Source organism: Neophocaena asiaeorientalis, unplaced genomic scaffold (assembly GCF_003031525.2).
Source record: "Neophocaena asiaeorientalis asiaeorientalis breed wild unplaced genomic scaffold, Neophocaena_asiaeorientalis_V1.1 scaffold298, whole genome shotgun sequence".
Classification (NCBI taxonomy): Eukaryota; Metazoa; Chordata; class Mammalia; order Artiodactyla; family Phocoenidae; genus Neophocaena; species Neophocaena asiaeorientalis.
The window spans coordinates 540,584-562,036 of record NW_020171997.1 but is presented as its reverse complement, the minus strand read 5'-3'; the positions used below and the strand labels follow the sequence as shown (position 1 = coordinate 562,036).

The 21,453-nt window shown below is 37.7% G+C and overlaps 1 protein-coding gene across 7 annotated transcripts in view; it reads right to left on the bottom strand.

Annotated features, from left to right (window-relative positions):
* GALK2 (galactokinase 2) overlaps window positions 1-21,453 on the bottom strand; it is a 135,529-nt gene that overhangs the window by 85,327 nt on the left and 28,749 nt on the right. For all 7 annotated transcript variants that reach the window (XM_024748916.1, XM_024748925.1, XM_024748934.1 and 4 more), the window contains 3 exons: window positions 18,907-19,030; window positions 14,808-14,898; window positions 11,862-12,008 (listed from right to left, as the gene is read on the bottom strand). In XM_024748916.1, the coding sequence (XP_024604684.1) occupies window positions 11,862-12,008; window positions 14,808-14,898; window positions 18,907-19,030 (362 nt within the window). The remainder of the gene's footprint in view (window positions 1-11,861; window positions 12,009-14,807; window positions 14,899-18,906; window positions 19,031-21,453) is intronic.

Below are 21,453 nucleotides of genomic sequence, written 5' to 3'. Positions count from 1 at the left end.
TTTTTATTGTTTATCTTTTAACTGCATATAATAAAGGTAGAAGGTAAGGGCTATGCACATACGTGGTGTATTAATACACCTGCATTGGTCCGGTTAATTCTTAAAATACTGAATAATGTTTAACTCACTGCTGTGAGTGCAGTGTGCAAGTCAAAGCGTGGAGGCATCAAAACACGGTGACCTAATAATGATAAGAATCTAAGAATCACAACAAAATTTCATAACACAACCAGGCATGCATATGAATTTTCAGCAATAATGGTTTCATTTGAAACCACTCTGGAAACAGTGACCCATATTCCTCCAAACTGCTTCTCCCTAATTAGTCTTGTTTGCCTTCGTTTATGCTAAAGGTAAACATGCATTTAGCCTAAGAAAGGAAATGGAAGAAAAACAGAGGTGACCTAAACAACCTCAGTGAAGCAAGGCTTCTAATCTGCAATCAAATAGCTCAGTCACATCATCCAAGTGAAGCCAAATCACTCAAAATCATTAAATGAAAGATTCCATTTCCAATCCTACTCCTAAAAAAGAATACAACCAGAGATACAAACACCATCCCACATAACTGAAAGAAACTTGGTTCTTTTTTATTGATAATACCATGTGAATGGTTTTATATCCACTAATTAACAACAGTAACTTAAAATTTCAAACATTTTTAAACACAGGCCACCCAGTACTCACTCTAAGCCCTCCTGGTTTTTGTACCAGTGAGGACATGGCTTCAGTCCATGTTCAACACTTAATTAAGAGATTCTTTTCGAAGATTGTACTCTGGATTTACCATCTTCTCAGAGGCCAGGCTGCTGCAGTTCATTAGCAGTCAACATCTGGCTGGAATGTTTTAAACTACTATTTTTCTTAACCATTATATGGATGAGGTTTTTGTTATTCTAACCAAACTGAAACAATGTCTTTGCATGGACTTCTAAACATAATAATTAGTGACAGTGCAAATTGTTTTCTGATTTTTCTTATACTGTGTAGCAAAGTGCCATTAAAATCTTTAAATCGTAGTTTAAACCTTTGTATAATTGTGAGTCTTTTCATTTTGTAATGTAGACAATGCCTTTACTTTTTAAGCACAAGGTCTCTTTCTGAAGGCCAAGAAATATTTAACTCAAATGTAGCTATATGCAAAGAAAAATTATCTTTAAACTTTCTCAAGGAAACAGGCCTTATAAACTTATAAAATAAAAACTTGGACATATTTGGCACAGAACTTCGGACATTCCAGTTACTCTGCTTCTGAACCTCAATGGTCCCTTGCACAGTATGGATTTCAAACTTCAAAAACCCTCCTCTGAAAATAGTATCAACCCATGTCTACACAATTAATTTGCCCCTGAAATTAAGTTAACTGAATCTGTTCAGGGACTTAAGCAACTAGAAACATCCCTGTAGTCAAATAACTTTTTAAAAGGAATTTCATGAGACTGCATAAGAATTTCTAGGCCTCAACTGACACATATTTATAAGTCTGGCTCAGAGAACTGTTATAATGCACTTATGGGTTCACTCTGCCTGAAATGCCCTTGGGCCCCTCCCAGTACTTTGTGTCAAGACACAGCCTTCCTTTCCTTTAAAATTTTTTTAGAACTCACCACTTACTTAAAATCTTCCCCGTTTAACTTTACCAAGGAGCCACTCTTACAACCCTATTTCCCATTTACGTATAAAATATTTCACACCTGGGATGAGATAGATACTTAGTTATTAAGTCTTCCGTTAGTATTCCACTATGTGTATTTATGTTCCATAATGGCACTGACCATTCCTCTTCTTTTCTTTTTCTTTTTTAAAAATTTGTTTCCTCCCTTGCCAGGATAACGTAGCGTGGCAGTCCCAGCTGAAAGAACTGAAATCAATGTGAATCCTATCTTGCTATCCTCAGCTCAGACCCCTCCAAAGGCTTTGTTAGGCTTGGAATGAAATCCAAAGAAGACTCTGCACAATGTGGCCTCTAACCACCACTCTCAGCTCACCTTCCACCACCCTGCCCTCTCCCCACCTCACCACATCCCATCCTCACAGGCCTCTGCTATTCCTGGAACGTGACAAGCAGCCTTTCACCTTAGGTCTCTGGCATTTACTGTTCCTTCTGCCTCCCTTCTCTGCTCACTCCCTCAGGTCTCTCTCCAAACGTCTCCTCCTTAGAGAAGATTTCTCCTACCTCCCTATCTAAAACAGCAGTTTCCCCTTTCCACAGCCTGTTTTTCTTCCTAGCTCTAGCAGATATCTTTTTTTTTTTTTTTTTGCAGTACGCGGGCCTCTCACTGTTGTGGCCTCTCCCGTTGCGGAGCACAGGCTCCGGATGCGCAGGCTCAGCGGCCATGGCTCACGGGCCCAGCGGCTCCACGGCATGAAAGCAGGGGCTTGAAAGCAGGGGCTTCGCAGATTTTATTCACAGTTGGTGCCTAGAACAATACCCGGCATGTGGTAGGTGTTCAATAAATGTCACTGAATGGCTGCTTCCAAGATCCCAGCAGAGGGAAGATTTTGTGGGTAGAAGCCAACCAAACACACTTTCCTATCCAAGCCTAGCCTTTAGAGTTGCAACCTGTTTCCCAAGCCAGCCAGCTGTCTCTAAGATCTGTAAGAGGAATTTGGTCCTTTCTTCTTGGCCTCCGAGGACAACTCCAAGAACACAGAGAAACAAGACATAAGTCTACAGCAACCTGAATCCTGAACTAGTGAAGTAGGGACACACCTTACAGAATGCCTCCCCAACTAACATTTTGCTGATAGAACATCTCTTGGATTTTGATACTCAGACTGCATAGACTTTATATCTCTCTCAGTACAATACTTTTTGAAAGGTGTTTATTTAAGAAAAAAATATACTTATATCCCCAAACCTAAATACAACTGTTGGGCTGCACCCCACAGGCCTACAAGGCCTGTGCTTGCCCAGATTCAAGACTGAAGAAAGAGCCCAGGGTCAACAACAGAGACATCAATGGTTTAATGGATGGGGGAGCTTACAAGTCCGAAGCAGGGTCCTGGAGCGACACCCTACCGTGTGCAGGGGATGGTGGCAGCAGTCTTCGTTCAGGGAGCGGGGCGGGGCAGGGGGTGGGGGAGCGTAAGGGGAGAATACAAGTTATAGGGAAATTGATGTCAGGTGGGCTCATTAGTCACCAGGGAAACCAGTAGAAGGGCAAGCCCCTCACCATTCCTTTGATAACAACAATCATCAGCTGGGGCGTGAGGCATGTATGTAGGAAGGTCAGTCATGTGCAGGAAGGTCAGTCACGTGGGTTTAGGTGAAGCAGGGACTGGTCGGGCAGGGGACGTACAGAGAACAAGAGAACAGCCACCTTGAGTGGCCTGACCATACAACATTGGTAATAAAATAGTGTGTGCGATACTGGGATACCAGGTGTCCACAGAGAAGACACAGTGCACTACTATGCAAACTTGTTAACAACCATATTAATTGTTTGATGTTCAAGAAAACTGTTTTAAGTATTTTTCATTGTATTTCTAAGTTACTTATTTAGTGGAACCTTTTACTGTGTTTTTGTAAGACTGTAGGACATTAGAGGTTCTGAGTTGAAGAGCAATGCATTATAATTTTTCCTATTTAAAATAATAAGAAATAGGCCTCCACTTAATGATTTTGTGCAGAACATCTAATTTTTGGAATGGATTCCTGCTGTTAAGTGAAAGATGCCTGTATTTTCTTGGATTCTTAGATTCACCCAAAACCCATCAACAAGCCTCTCCCCAGGCCTTTCTGATTTGGTCAAAGTCCAGCAGCTCATCTGTTCTCAATCTCTAACTTTGACTCATTGAATCTCTTCTCATATCTTCATCTTCCAGTTCCCCCAAAGGCAGTCATTCGGGTCATCCACTGCCCCTCTTACCTTTCATTTCATTCACTCCTTCTCTCTATCCTTTTCTTAATATTTACCAAAAGAATATATGCACATAATCTAAAAGATCAAAGGAGCTAAAAGGCTGACATCAACAAAAGCAATCCCTAGCTCTCACCCTCATCCCCAATGCAGTGTGCCAAGAGTCAAACACTTTCAACTAGCTCTTGCTTTAAATTATCAAATAATCTGAGTGAAATACTATCTCCTAGGTATTCCATGTTAAATTTCACCTACTGCCTTCTTATTATGGTAAATGAGAATTTTAACTGTCTTACACTCACCTTTCACCCAACCTTGCTCCACAAATTTATGCTGAAAAAGTTTGGTTAAATCCATATTCAACACATTCAAACGTGTCAGATTTATCAATTCTTTATTTTCCTGATAAGATTTATCAATTCCATTTTTTCCCTCCCTCTTCGGGTTCTAATCTGCACAGTGTTTTCTAAGCTTCTGGGTATCACGGATGTTATGTTGCAATTTCTCATCACCAGTGTTCTATAAATACCCAACTGCTCTCTGCTGTATTAGATTTCCCATCTCCAAGTTCCCATGTCATCTTCTTTCTTGGTTTACTCCCTAGTTTTGGTGGATTACATGCTGTAGACTTTTAGATTTTGCATGTTTGAGATTATTTTATTCTATCCTTAAACTTGATCAATTCATTTATTCTAAGCTAAAATTCATTCATATTTTGAAGACATTACTTTGTTGCCTTCTATCTTCCAAAGCTATTTTTAATAAAGTAATTTTCATTCCTGTTCCTTTGATTGTGATCTCTCCCTTCTTTTCTCGTGCTCTCTCAATCAGCTTTTAGTGTTTTCTACTAATATTCAAGTTACAAAATTCCCAGACGATGTACTTTGGGTTGTTTTTTTTCTTTTTTTAAATTAAATTGGAGCACAGGCTCCGGACGTGCATGCTCAGCAGCCATGGCTCACGGGCCTAGCCGCTCTGCGGCATGTGGGATCTTCCCGGACCGGGGCACGAACCCGCATCCCCTGCATCAGCAGGCGGACTCTCAACCACTGTGCCACCAAAGCCCTCCTTTTTTTAAATTAAAAAAAATTTTTAACTGAGGTATAATTTGGTTTGTTTTTCTTTCATTATTATGCTGAATACCCAATGAGCACCTTTCAAACTGAGAATACATGTTTTCATTTTGGCAAAATGTTATTCTAAAAAATAATTTTCTGGGAATTCCCTGGCTGTCCAGTAGTTAGGACTTGGTGCTTTCACTGCCATGGTCTCGGTTCAATCCCTGGTCAGGGAACTAAGATCCCACAGGCCGAGGCAAAAATAATAACAATAATAATATTATTATTATATAATTAATATAATAATAATGCTATTATTATTCTAATGACCGTTTACTCTGTTTCTCCTTGTATTTCTGGAATTTATCTATAAGTTTTCCTACCTTTCTCTCTCTTACTGTCCATCTCTTTTTTTCTACTTTATCAGAATTCTTCCTATCTTTTTACTGAACTTTTTATTTAAGCTATCATTTTTTAATATCCAAAAGTTCTTTCTTACTGTTTGTTCCTTTTTTTAAAGCAACATTCTTTTGCAACATTTCCTTTTATCTCTCTGAGGACACCATGACTTCTTTGAAGGATTTTTCTGCTCTCACCATTGTCTGTTTCCTCTGAGTTCCTTTTCTCTTTGTTTACTTCATGTTGGAGGCTTTCTTCCAAAGTCCAACTATCTTTTGATGCCCTATCATCTTTAAGAGTGAGTCACTAAAAAGCTGATTAAAAGCTTTGTAAATGGGCTTCTGATATGGTCATAGGGTAGCTGGAGAATTTTTGTGGAAGGGGGTCACCAAACATCAGTATCTATAGGTCTTTTCTCTAGGATGGTTCAATTTCCTCTGAGAAGGATCTTCCAATATTCCTGGTGGGGTGTGCAGTGGTGAGGCTGCCAGTATGCTAGAGCTGACCAGAGGAAGGGAGTTGCACTGTTCAGATGCAGAATACCCTTTAATCCCCCAGTTTTCAATTCTATTCTGGTCCTGCCTTTCTCAGTGCTCAGTGTCCCCAAGTCCAGATAATCTTTCTTTCTCCAGAGACTCTTGCAAAGATGGGGGGAAAGATCTCTGTATTTAGCCAGGTAAGAGTGGACTCTGAGGGTCTAACTGCTCCTCATAAAGACTTTCAAATAAATCCCCACCCCCCATGTCACCCTGCTTCCTATGATACCCAGTGCCTCTAATTCCTAAGCTTTTCCAGAGAGCTGTGAGTCAGCTTGCTTTCCATCTGCACCTCCCTCCACAGGCACTTGGCTCTGATCTTTCTACTGTGCGAAGTCATGCACCATCCTTCCACCCACTTTCCGTCTTTGTATCGTGTGGTTTAGGGTTATTTATGTCTCCTTGATTTATCAAAGATGGAGCTTCTTTTTTTGTTTTCCCTATTGTTTGGGGATGATATTTTGGGAAAAGAACAATGAATGAGAGGTAAAGAAAGAGAAGATATGTCTTTATTCTGTCATTTTGAAACCAGGAGTCTCTAGCTTTTCTATTTCACATCATACTCTTTTACATCATATTTTCCGTCTTTGTATCGTGTGGTTTAGGGTTATTTATGTCTCCTTGATTTATCAAAGATGGAGCTTCTTTTTTTGTTTTCCCTATTGTTTGGGGATGATTTTTTGGGAAAAGAACAATGAATGAGAGGTAAAGAAAGAGAAGATATGTCTTTATTCTGTCATTTTGAAACCAGGAGTCTCTAGCTTTTCTATTTCACAGGTCTTTTATTACATCATGCTCTTCTGTCAGTTACATCTTGATTCATAATTTGTCTTCCAGACTTTCTGGGTAACTAGTCATCTTATTTTACTGGTTTCAGTCATGCAACATTTAGTTTACTAGTAAATTAACAAGATCCACATCTATTTATCATATCCCATTTGCAGTAATTGTTGTCTGCAGTTGAATCGGGTACTGAATTTACATATAATTGGGAGGGGATTATTTATCATTTGGAAGGGCATTAGTTACCAATGTCTCGCAGGACATTGGTGGGCTATTCTCTGCTTGCCTTCCTGTCCCTCCATTCTCACACTTCTCTGTACCCCAGGAGACTGACTTCTGTGAACTACTCCCCTAGCCCATCACCATTCACTGCCATTCCCACCCATCTCACTCTCCCTACCTCGATGCATTTCTGGCAACATTACTCTATAGCCGCAGCTCCTGAAGTATAATGGCTTCTGGCTTAGAAAGAGAACTCTTCCTAGTTGGTTCTCTTGATCCTGGCCACAGCTCTGTAAATAATCTATTAAAACTCCTTTCAGTTATACCCTGTGTGCCATTTGTTTCCTATGGAGACACTGACTGATACTGTACATCAGCAAAAAAAAAAAAAAGATTTTGAACTAGCTCATCTCTAAAGTCCCTTGAGTCTCGTGTTCTACGATTTTTATGAGTCAAGTATACAGTTGGCACTTAACTAAAGACTTTGGACAAATTAGGGGCTTCCTTTCAGTCAAGATTCCATCTTACTACAGCAAAGAAACTCTCCAAACAATTATGCTCAGCCCCTAGAAAATATAAGAATTGTCAGTACAACTTAGACTAGCATGGAAAACTAGGATATACATATTGTTCCCTTTAGGCAATGGAGTCAGATAGTTCGGGTAAAGTACATTTGTTTTTGTTTTTATAATTTCTAAAAAATTGAGGTATAATTGGCATATATTATATTAGTTTTAGGTGTATGACATAATGATTCAATATTTGTGTATATTATGAAATGAAATCACCACAAGTTTGGTTAATATCCATCACCATACATGGTTATACAATTTTTTTTCTTGTGATGAGAACTTTTAAGTTTTACTCTCTTAGAAACTTTCAAATATGTAATATAGTACTATTAACTATAGTCACCATGCTATACATTACATCCCCATAACTTATTTATTTCATAACTGGAAGTTTGTACCTTTTGACTCCCTTCACCCATTTCGCCCACCCCTCATCCTACACCTCTGGCAACCACTAATCTGTTCTCTGTATCTATGAGCTTGGTTTATTTATTTTTATTTAGATACCACATAAAAGTGAAATCATATAGTATTTGTCTTTCTCTGTCTGGCTTGTTTCACTTAGCATAATGCCCTCAAGTCCCATCCATGTTGTCACAAATGGCAAGATTTCATTCTTTTTATGGCTAAATAATATTCCGTTGTATATATATACACCACATCATCTATACCCATTCATCCATCAATGCTCATTGGCCATTTCCCTATCTTGGTTGTTGTACAAAAGGTTGCAGTGTACATGGAGATGCATGTATCTTTTTGAGTCAGTGTTTTTGTTTTCTTCAAATAAATACAATGCCCAGAATTGGAATTGCTGGACCATATGACAGTTCTATTTTTAATTTTTTTGAGGAACCTCCATACTGTTTTCACAGTGGCTGTATACAAATTTACATTCCCACCAACAGTGTGTAAGGGTTCCCTTTTCTCCACATCCTCACCAACACTTACTATTTCTTATCCTTTTTATCATAGCCTTTCTAACAGATAAGAGCTGATACTGCACTGTGGTTTTGATTTGCATTTCCCTGATGGTTAGTGAGGTTGAGTATCTTTTCATGTGCCTTTTGGTCATCTGTATGTCTTCTTGGGGAAACTATCTATTCAGATCCTCTGCCCATTTGTTAATTGGATTATTTGGGTTTTTTGCTATTTAGTTGTATGTGTTCTTTATATATTTTGGATATTGACCCCTCATCAGATATATTATTTACAAATATTTTCTCCATTCAGTAGCTTCCCTTTCCATTTTGTTGATGGTTTCCTTTGCTGTGCAGAAGCTTTTAAGTTTGATGTCATTCTATTTGTTTTTTGTTTGTTTGTTTTTGTTTTGTCTTGTTTCTTTTATTGCCTTTGCTTTTGCTGTCAAATCCAAAAAAATCACCACCAAGACCAATGTCACGGAGATTACCACCTACGTTTTCTTCTGGTTATGGTTTCAGGTCTTACATTCACCTCTTTAATGCATTTTGAGTTAAATTTTGTGTATGGTATAGGACAGTGGTCCAGTTTTGTTCTTCTGCATGTGACATCCAGTTTTTCCAACACCATTTACTGAAGAGACTGTCCTTTACCCATTATGTATTCTTGGCTCCTCTGTTGTAAATTAATTGACTGTATATGCATGGGTTTTCTTCTGGGCTTTCTATTCTGTTCCATTGATCTATGTGTCTGTTTTTATATCCAATACATTTGCTATTTTTGACTTTGAAACACAGAGACAGCCAGAATTAATTCCAAAGGTTCAATGTTTCTTTATCTTTTCTTCTTTTCCCTTAAATATTCTACCATCAGAAAGCCAGAAAAATGCAAAAAATAAATCTCACCAATCCTCCCTTTAAAAAGAAATGAATTCCTTGACCTCAGCTCCAACCACAAACACCAGATTATCTCTTTTTCCAGGCATATCTAGACTTTTTGTATCACTGAAATTTTCTACTTTCTCACCTCTCATAAACCCTTCAGTCCGTTCCTATTTTAAACTGCTTTTGCCAAAGTTTTCTTCAACTTCTTTGATGCTGAAATCAATGGATATTTCTTATCCTCATCTTACTTAACCTCTCAGCAGCATTTGACACCACTGCTACTCCTTTCATGAAATATTCTTTTGTCTTTGCTGTTGTCCATGCTTTCTAGTTTTCCTCCTATCTGATTACTCCTCAGTCTCTTCAGGTAGACATCTCTTCCTCTGTCCATCCCTCAAACGTTCATGCTTGTGGAACTTGTCTTATTCTTCCTTAACTTTGTGCCTACATTCTTCCACTAGATGTTCTCCTCCACTCCTATGGCTTCAAAAATCAATTATAGGGCTTCCCTGGTGGCGCAGTGGTTGAGAGTCTGCCTGCCGATGCAGGGAACGCAGGTTTGTGCCCAGGTCCAGGAGGATCCCACATGCCGCAGAGCGGCTGGACCTGTGAGCCATGGCCGCTGGGCCTGTGCGTCCGGAGCCTGTGCTCCGCGGCAGGAGAGGCCATACAGTGAAAGGCCCGTGTACCGCAAAAAAAAAAAAAAAACTTATATACTAATGACTATCAAATGGACCACCTCAAGTCCAAATATTACTCCTGGCTTTCAGAGATATTGTTTGTAACTAAATAGTATAACTCCATCAGTGTGCCCACATATTCCTCATACTCAACATTTTGCCTTCCGCTCAAACCTATTTTTTCATCTATATTCCTTATCCCACTGAATCATATCAAGCCAGAGACCTGGGTATAATCCTTGACTCTTTGCTGTCCCACATCCAATCAACAATCAAGTCCTATTGATTCTGTCTGAGATGTACCTTAAATCTATCATCTAATTCTCTCCCCATTATCACTGCCACTTCCCTAGAAGTGGCATCTCTCTACTGCTAATACAGTTACCCTCAAATCTAAATTTTATAATACAGCCAGGGTGGTCTTTTTAAAATATAGATATGATTGTGTTATCCTCTTCCTGAAAGCTACAATGGTTTTACAGACTGCTATCCAGATAAAGCCCAAATTCCTCAACACTGGTTTACAATTTAGCTTCAGCTAAATTAAGCCTCTTATATTTCCTCCAACAAGCCATGATCACTCTTACTCTAGATATTTTCACATGATATTTCCTCCGCCTGAAACATGCCTATCCAATGTTATCAGTGTTATCATGCTGTCAGTATTTCTTGACTAATATCTATTAATCCCTGTCTCAGCTTAGATGTCCTATGTTCTCTAAATGTGGATTAGATCTGCTCCCATAGCACACGACTTATCCACTTACCACACTCTCTTACTGTTGCCTATTGACATGTCTCTATTCCCCTCTTTAGATCATAAGTACTATGAGGGTTAAAACTATACCTATTATATCACCAATGCCTTGAACATTAGCTGGCACAAAGTTGTCACTAGATAAGTAAGGGCTGAATGATGAACAAATGAATAAACAAATAAACCATCGGATTAAACACAGTGCCAGTGGAAGCAGATTTTACATAAGGACTTATTTTCCCTTACTTTCTCTCCTCTCAAAAAACAAATAACAACAAATAAGGTACCCTACCTCCAAATGAGCCATTGCTTACAAAGGACTAATTCCTGAATAGTTGCACATGACAGCTAAAGAGAATTCTATCTGAGCCTTTGCTTTCTCCTTCATTTTTCTCTTTTCTCTTACATAGAAAATTTTCAAAGTGAAAGTTTAAGCAGTCTGAAGACTAAAGCATGTGGCTGACTTTCTCTTGATCTGTCTGAAGCCCAATCTATATTCCTAAACCATCTGTAAACTTGGTAGTGTATGTACATGAGATAAAAAAGGACCTATGATAATATTTTATTTGAACCAGAACTCCAAAACATTAATTAAAGCTGAGCACACCTGCTCTGAACTGCAGTCAGAGATTTATGTGAACTTGTAAAGTTGAGGTTTTCTGACCTATTGTAGGATTTATGTCTTCTTTAAATAAGTATTTCCTCTTTGCAGTGCAACAATTTTTTAAAAGTTTGTTTCAGTGACTAAGCTGCTGGCATAAACAGATATGCTGTTCAGTTCCTTTATTTCCTAGTCTTTACCCTTTTTACCCACTGCTTGTCAAGTATTTACCTGCAGGTTCTGGGTGAAAATAAGTAGGCCCAATTATGAAGCCTAGAATTTCTTTCTCTAAAGCTAATTTGTTAATGAGGTGATCTAAAAAGATAACCATGCATTCAATCTCCCTAGTTAATCTAAGAGCATTTTGATACAGCTCTTCACATGTTTGCTTACTCTTTGGAAGGTACCAACTACCTTGTGGTTTATCACAAGCAGAACTTAAGTTACAATGCATGCCCATGTGTGCAGTCCTTTCAGGTAAGACAAAGTTTTTCAATTAAAGAAAGGTGTTCTAATTTTGAGATTTGGATGCTAATACTTTAGAAAGAAAGGGTTCTGTCAGGCTAACTCATTCAAATTGGTTACCTTGGATAGGTTCATGCCCAGCACTGTGAGTGTCACCAAGCCAGCACAACAGACCAAAGCACTGGAGCTGGAGAGGCCAGAACTCGGTGGGATGTTTCCATCTACCAAGCAATTCATTCCAGTCAAGTCACTAAGACCAAAGTGTTCCTAAGAATAGAAGGAAAAATAGCACTAGTAACTTTGGTTGGATTCAAGGAGTAGCGGAAAGTTCTTTCATTCCTCAGAGAGCAAAAGTCTATCAATGGACTTATTATGCTACTTATAGAAACAACTTGTGCAATTCAATCTAGCTGAGTCCATACATGACATTTTATTTAATGGCTCTTGGCCACAGGGCACTATAATCTGAAGATTAATTTTTACTTTGTTGAACAAAAAGCTACTGATCGATTTCCTAAAATTGCTTTGAATGATCTTTTTCATGAATATTAATTGATTTGAACAAATATGGAAAAATATTAAACAATTATAATTCAAGTAGCAAGACAAGAAATACACAATTATTAGTGAGGCAGGTTAAATCTCTGTGTAGCACATCCCAACACTCTGTCATTATAAAAGTCTAACACTAAGCCGTGGTTTGTTTCTATGGAGTATTTTATGGAATACTTTTCTTCAGAGGACCTTCCAAACTTTCTCAGTTCTGTTTTACTTATGGAAAAACCTAGGCACCAGCAGATTAAGAGACTTTCTCAAGCTCACATATAGGGAGCTGGAAGTAGGATCCAGGTCTCTGATTTCTGGTTGAGAACTTCTCACTGTGGTCAGAAACCCGGGCCAGCATACTGTCACTGTGATTTAATGTAAGTCAGCTATATGAGGAAATCCAGATTTTTACTAGGGTTTATAGATACAAATTAGCCATATGGTAGCTTTCAAGACAGCCAAATTAGAATTCAGCCACAAATGAGAATGCAGACTCTAAACAAAGCAGGGAAATTCTATTTCTACAAATAGGAAAGTCCAAAGAAATAATCAGACTCTGATCTCAAGATGGAAAGCTCTAGGATACTTAGATGAATACCTAGGATGAGGACACTTAGGATGATATCATATCATATCCTTTGTAGTTTAGGATTAAAAATAAATTCAAAAAATTAAAATAAATTCAGGGCTTCCCTGGTGGCGCAGTGGTTGGGAGTCCGCCTGCCGACACAGGGGACACGGGTTCGTGCCCTGGTCTGGAGGATCCCACGTGCCGCGGAGCGGCTAGGCCCGTGAGCCATGGCCGCTGAGCCTGCGCATCCGGAGCCTGTGCTCCACAACGGGAGAGGCCACAACAGTGAGAGGCCCGCGTATAGCAAAAAAAAAAATAATAATAAATAAATTCAAGGTCATCTCCTCCTCAAGAAAAAGTACCATCATGTTTACAAATTACTCAAACGGCTCAAGACCAAAGTAAAAATACTATTATATTACATAATTATGCATTTCATCATACATATTATTCTTCAGAGAAACTTCAATAAACTAGTTAGAATAGCCAAAGTAACAACAAAACTCTGCAAATAAAAGACTGTTTTTTTCCTTTTTATTTTTTTTTGTCTTTTTTCCCCTAAGCTGGCAAAACTCATCCACCACAAAAGATGAGATTCGGTTGGATGTACTTCTCTTCTTGATTTCAAACCATCTAAAAATTTCCTTTCCAGAAATACAAACAAATTATAAACTAAAATACTGCTGTTGCCAATGCCCTTTCGTACAGAACATCCGACAGCTTGTTTAAAAAAAAAATCCTTGGAGAACGCTATATATTTAACCATGAACTGATCCACAGGGTGTCTTGAGTGTGAATCATACTTACAGACTTATCACGCAATGTTTAAATTAAAATGTACAACAGATTCAAAATGCAAATGGGTTTTGCCAAATTCAGTAATAGTGCTATCCCAAAAGGATAACATGTTCAATTTAATATAAACAGATTAGCCTCTGGAACTTTCTAGTATTTGAATTTGAAGGATTCTTAACAGGCTAACATTTAAATTACTTCTCTGCCAAACATTTATTAAACAGACCTGCTTTTGCACATAAGTTGTCAAATCGAAAAGGAAAGCTGTAAGACCTGAAATTCTCAATTACAACACAAAGCAACATTTGTTCTTTAGGTCACTTTATCCATATGCTACAAAAGGCATGTTGCTATAAGGAATATGAAATTGCATTTGCCAAGCAAATGCTTCCAAATACTGTAATTCTCACTAATGCATGTGACAAGCCAAATGATTTGAAGATTTAAAACCTGCCAATAACTTTTCCTGTAAGTTGTTACCATGTGTCTGGGAGAAAGAAAGGAAGGAAGAGGGGGTGGGTAGGAAGGAAGGAAGAAAGGAAGGAAGGAAGGAAGTCTAAGACCAGAACAATGATAATTAGAGTACAGGACTATACATCAGAAATTAGAGTACAGGACTATACATCAGAAAACAATACTAAGTTTCCATTTATTTAGTGCCTACTATGTGTCAAGCACTGTGTAATCCTTGCAACAATTCTTTGTTGGGATAATAATAACATCCTTTCACAGATAACAAATCTGAGGCTTAAGAAGTTAAATCAACACAGCAGGGTAGAGCCCAGATTCAAACCCAGGGCTGTCCAGCTCTAAATCGTATTACAATATACACCTATACATCCCTAGAACAAAATGTAAATAATATTACTAGAATATATCTTTCGAAAGAAAATTTGAACGAAGATTTGAAAACTAGAAAGGTATCTGTCAGATGCACCTGCACCTGCCTTATGAACAGTCACTACAGCCCCCTATGAACACCACCCAGAAACAGTCACATCTACCCAATTCCCTGAAATACATTATTTAGCAAAATAGAACAGAAACATCAGTTAGCCTTGAAAGGAGACAAAAATGATAGAGTAAATAAAATGTCTTGATATAATACACATCATAACCTCAACTGCTAGTAGGTGCCTGATAAACTGATTTACCTGAATTCCTTTAAATCCACATAAGAAATAGTTGTGCCACAGAGGCTTGGTTTTGTCAATCTGGATGTTATTAGCACTAGTACTGAAGTCCCTGCAAAAGCAAAAGACACCGTTAATTCTAGAGGCTTTGCGCTACAGAATCGATGGCTGACTGCTGCCATCTTGTGCCAAGACAATGACACTGAAATTTCATTTTCCATTTACTTCCCATATTCGTAACTTCACAGTCTACAAAAACAGCAAACATCTCCAGCTGCTAAAAATTAAGAGAAGTTGTAGTGACCTTAATAACTAAACTACTTTCAACTGACCCTTTTTATTTCCTGAAAGGGAGAGGACCCAATATATTTTAGCATAATCTACACCACTTTTTATTTCATGATGGTCCTATTAAGTTGCTGTAAACCACATAAAGGCTTATCCTTTGGGCCTGCTGTTTGGCACACCTCTTACTAGAACAGAAGTACTCAAAGCCTCCTTTCCCCACACTTTCTACCACCCATCAGATTTTACATCTGCACAGTTTAAGAAGGAACAAACAAAACAAATAATGATTCTAATGGATCATAATTCATTGAATAAAATAAGATTCCATGAATCTACACTGATATAAAATAACAAATGAATAAATAGCTAAATGAAGAAGAAGGGAAAGCTATTCCTTAGAGCAAAATGTCAACCAATAGAAGAAATGACGTAAATTGAAAAATCATTATTTGGCAAACTCCGTAATTGTTTCAGGAAAGAATCATCAAAGGATGCTAAAACTACTGAGTAAAAATTTGATGAGAAACAAGATATTTATATAAATTTGAAGTACTTCCCCACCAGATACTAACTGCAAAGGGAAAAAAAATAGTAACTTTATGGTAATCTGGCAGACAACTCAACCAAATGATCAAAATTAACAACAGTTAAAGGAACATCCATCAAGTGCCTCCTTGATATGATGCCCTAAGGACACATCAGTTGACAGGTGGGAATTCTTTATACTATTTTTGTGACTTCCTTGAAAGTCAAAAGTTATTTCAAAATGAAAGATAGTAGGCTTCTAAATCAGCCAAAGGACAAAATATGTGAAATGGGGGGGAATCAATTTAAATGTGAGGAAATAAGTAACATTCCCCATATTGACTGAGTGCTCTTCATATAGTTTACTAAATATCTACTATGTGACACTCACTGTGATAGGTGCCTTCCATGCATTATCTTAATAACATGGACATATCATGTCCTAAGAAAAATACTGAATGACCACTTAAGTGTGCAAGGCATTCACAGGAATATAAAGGTAAAAGGCAAAGGGCTTATCTTTTAAGCATATGTAATCTAGCCGAGACAGCATGAACACAAATCATGATCACATACCACTGTCATGTGATGGTGTGTAATATGAGGTGGGATGCAAGGCCAAGAGGGCATCTTTTGGGTTGCACCCCGCAGGCCTGCAAACCTTGTAGTTGCCCAGCCTTGAGACCGAAAAAAGAGCCTGGAAACAGTGACAGAGACATCAATGGTTTATTGGATAGGGCATCTTACAGGTCTGTAGCAAAACATCCTGGAGCAACACCCCATTGTGTACGGCAGACAGAAGGCAAGACATGGCAGCAATCTTCGCTACTTGGGGAGAAGGAGGCTACCATTTATAGGTGGAATTGAGGTCAGGCTGGCTCATCAGTTACCAAGGAAACCAGCAGCTGGGGTAGGGGGCAAGCACAGGGGTAGTAACTGATTAAGCTCTATAATTAGGGTACAGGTGAAGCAGGGACTGGTGGAGCAGTGGATGTACAGAGAGCAAGAGAACAGCCATCTTGAATGGCCTGACCACACAGCAATTTCTATAGTCAGCACACTAGGGTGGAAAGGGGAGCCTTTCCTGGAGGCTCAGAGAGGTTTAGTGACTCTCCAGGGACACACACAGTCTGACTCCAGCTCACAAGCACTTTAGTATCACCCACAGGAGTTAAAATTTACTGCCTAGGGTCAACAAGAAGTCACAGAATTTGGAAAGTAGAAAAGATTATGTTAGCAAAACTAAATGAGTTCTGTTCCTAGATAAGCAGATCTTGGAAGTCACCACAAAGAAAAGAAAACCAGGAACGAGTCAGGGGACAGGGGTGGTGGTATACTAGGAAAAGTAGAGGAGGGAATTTGCACAAATTTAGGAAACTAGATGAAAAACATCAAAGCAAAAGCTAAAAAGTGCCAGCCCCTTCAGAATTAGAAACATAGCTTAAAAACCACAACGTGATGCTAATACACATTTATGAGAGTGGATATAATTTAAAAAGACATGTTAGCAAAGATGTGAAGCAACTGGAACTCTCATACACTGGTGGTAGGAATGTAAAATTATACAACCACTTTGGAAAACAGGCAAATTCTTAAAAAGATAACTCGACAGTCCACTCCTGGGTATTTACCAAATGAAACATGTGTCCACACATAGATTTGTATACAAATATTCACAGCAGAATTATTCATAATAGCCAAAAGCTGGAAATGATCTAAATGTCCATCAATGATGAATAAAGAAATTATGCAATGCATGCTAGACAATATGTGGACAATTCTGGGAGGCATGCTGCATTCTTCCTAGGGGTCCAGGTGGAATGAAGCCCCTTACCTACAGCAGGAGCTACCTGCCTTGATAATTCACCTCTGCTTCCCTAACTCAGTCTCCATCCTTTTTTAATACTGCTCCTGGGATCATTTCCCAAACACCTCCTTCCAAGTCTGTTGCAGGCTCTGCTTTTGTGAAAAAAAATGGAATTCCCACATGCACCATGGTGGGAATGTTAAATGAATCTGAGTAAATCAATATGACAAATTATGGGACCCAGTTTTAAAGGTTTAAAATGACACAAAATTATATTTGAGATAATGTAAGGTTTTCTTTAAAGGGTCTGAAATGTACATAAGATATATTCTCACTCATGCAAAAAAAATAGAAAAAAAGATCTTTTACAATAAGTTTCATACAAAAGTCAGGAATTTCTATTACCTTGCACAACTTGGTATAGACACACATAAAATACTTGCTGAATGAATGAATATTATTGCTGGCAAACTGTCCAATGAACAATAAGCCAAAAATATAATGTACCAATTATATGCCAAGATCTTCTTTTATAATTAACAAATCAAATCCATCATAATATATTATAAGCGAGTAGGCCTTATCCCAGGAATGCAAAGACAGTTCAACATTAGAAAATCCATTGGTGAGGGAAAGTGGAGGGAGGGGGGGCAGGGGGGATGAATTGGGAGATTGAGATTGACATGTATACATTAATATGTATAAAACGGATAACTATTAAGAACCTGCTGTATAAAAAAATAAATATTTTTTAAAAAGAAAATCCATTGGTGTAATTTGTAATATTTTTTTAAACTGATCTTCAATGCTGACTAGACATTTAATAAAATCCAATACCCATGAATGATTTTTTTAAATCTTAACAAACCAAGAATTAAAAACAAAAAAGTATGTCCTTAACTTGATAAAGCATATGTACTAGAAACATACATCTATTATGTTCCAGATACTATGTTTGACACTGAGAGTAGAGCATTGGAGAGGCAACAGTACCTGAAGTCACAGAGCTTACAATCTACTGGGGGATACAGGCAAGTAAGCAGATAATGACAATACAGCATGTTAAGATGCTATGATGAGAGAATTAGAGGGAGCCCTAGTAATATAAGAAAGGCCCCAGCCCTGACTTTGCTAGAGATAGTTAACCTCAAAAGATGATAAATACCTTCTAGGCAAAGACAGAGTTATTTTCATCTTTTTTTTGACCCAGTACCTAAAACAATGTCAGACACAGAGTAAGTCTTCAGTAAATGTTTCTTAAATAAATGAGTAAATGAACAAATATTAAATAGGGAAATTTAGATTCTTTTGGAAGTCAGATACAAATTATCAATAAATTAAGTGATTTATTATAAATTTGTTATCTCCTAAAGAATTCATTAGGGTACAAATACAAACACACATAGACACACACACACACACACACACACACACACACACACACACACACACACACACACACACACACCATTACACAAAGTAGCAATTCTAAATACTCACGGGTACAAGGGATTGGTATTGGCCAGCTGGAGAACGTGTGTTTTCACAGGTTCCACAGCTATTAACATATCTTGTTCTACAGCCATAGGAAGAACAGAATATCCACAGTAATCTATATGCTCTCCTAGAATAAAGAGAAAGCATTTTTTATCATTGCTAGCATATGAATCTCAAGTAAGTTGACATACAAGAAAAACGACCACAAGGCAGGATTTAACAGAAAATAAAAACATTAAGGGCAGAAAGTAATACAATTTGCTTTCTCTCACTAACATCTGAGCCAGGAACTTTTGCTAGAATAAGTATTATATATTAGTTATTAGTTTCTGTTAATTTTTCAACTTCTTTAAATATTCACAATTTTTTCTACTTTCTAACTCATAATAATCATCTTTGAATGTTTATGTTTAGTGACTAGTTATGTGGAGCATCAAGAAATGCATTGTCTCCTTTCTCTGTTGCTCATTTGTATTAACTTTTAAAATACGAACAAGGGAAGCCATTAGCACCCTCTCACTTATAATAACATTATGTGAGTCCCACTCTTTTCCTTACTAGCCAATGAACCCAGTAAAGGTGAAGTCTTCATTTATCTTTGTGGCCTAACCAAATGCCGAACAAATTAGCTTGGCACTGATTAGCTGTGTTAAATGTGCTAGACATAGCTAGGATAAAGAAAAAGCTAGAAAAAAATTTAACCTGCACCATTTTATATATAATAAGCAAATTTAGAAAACAAACTATTCTCTTCTCCTTTTCATTCTAATTCCTCTATATATCACCAGCAGGAATTTTTTTTACCTATTATACCACAATGTTTTCTCCAAATTACCATTTAAACTGAAGGTTGTTATTCATCAAATTTAAAAACAAAACAACAATTCAAGAAAGACGGGCTAAGCAATCTCACTCATATTTCACCAGGTCAGGTTTGTATATGTGATTGTTCTATGGCAGACACTGAGCAACTAAGAAACATAAAATGAATAAAAGACAAATTCAACTGCCTAATTACATTTTTAAATAAATATTATTCTACATATTATTACAAGTAGTAAGTCTTTTGTTTCTATATTGACGTGTCCTTTAAAATAAGAAATTAGGGTTGTTTTTTTTTAATGGATTGACAATGACAGATGGAGAAGTGGTTTTCAAAGTTGTCTCTCTCCCAAACTTCCCTCAAAAAGACAATAAAATAAAACAGTGGCTCACAAGTAGAAAACACATATTTAAATTAGCAGAACTGAAATCAAAGAGGAAATCAAGAAATACCTAGAAACAAATGACAATGAAAACACGATGACCCAAAACCTATGGGAGGCAGCAAAAGTGGTTCTAAGAGGGAAGTTTATAGCAATACAATCCTACTTCAAGAAACAAGAAACACCTCAAATAAACAACCTAACCTTACACCTAAAGCAATTAGAAAAAGAAGAACAAAAAAACCCCCAAAGTTAGCAGAAGGAAAGAAATCATAAACATCAGATCAGAAATAAATAAAAAGAAATGAAGGAGGGCTTCTCTGGTGGCGCAGTGGTTGAGAGTCCGCCTGCTGATGTGGGGGATGCGGGTTCGTGCCCTGGTCCGGGAGGATCCCATGTGCTGTATAGAAGTAACAACGGACACTGCAGAAATACAAAGAATCATGAGGGATTACACTACAAGCAACTATATGCCAATAAAATGGACAACCTGGAAGAGATGAACAAATTCTTAGAAAAGCACAACCTTCTGAGACTGAACCAGGAAGAAATAGAAAATATAAACAGACCAATCACAAGCACTGAAATTGAAACTGATTAAATCTTCCAACAAACAAAAGCCCAGGACCAGATGGCTTCCCAGGTGAATTCTGTCAAACATTCGGAGAAGCACTAACACCTATCCTTCCCAAACTCTCCCAAAATATAGCAAAGACAGGAACACTCTCAAACTAATTCTACGAGGCCACAATCACCCTGATACCAAAATCAGACAAAGATGTCACAAAAAAAGAAAACTATAGGCCAATATGACTGATGACCATAAATGCAAAAATCCTCAACAAAATACTAGCAAAATCAGACAAAGATGTCACCAAAAAAGAAAACTATAGGCCAATATCACTGATGAACATAAATGCAAAAATCCTCAACAAAATACTAGCAAACATAATCCAACAGCACATTAAAAGGATCATACACCATGATCAAATGGGGTTTATTCCAGGAATGCAAGGATTCTTCAATATATGCAAATCAATCAATGTGATACACCATATTAACAAACTGAAGGACAAAAAACATATGATCATCTCAACAGATGCAGAAAAAGCTTTCGACAAAATTCAACACCGATTTATAATAAAAACCCTCCAGGAAGCAGGCACAGAGGGAACTTACCTCAACTTTCAGTGCAATCCCTATCAAACTACCAATGGCAATTTTCACAAACCCAGAACAATAAATTTCAATTTGTATGGAAAGCCAAAGAAATCTTGAGAAAGAAAAACGGAGCTGGAGGAATCAGGCTCCCCGACTTCAGACTATACTACAAAGCTACAGTAAT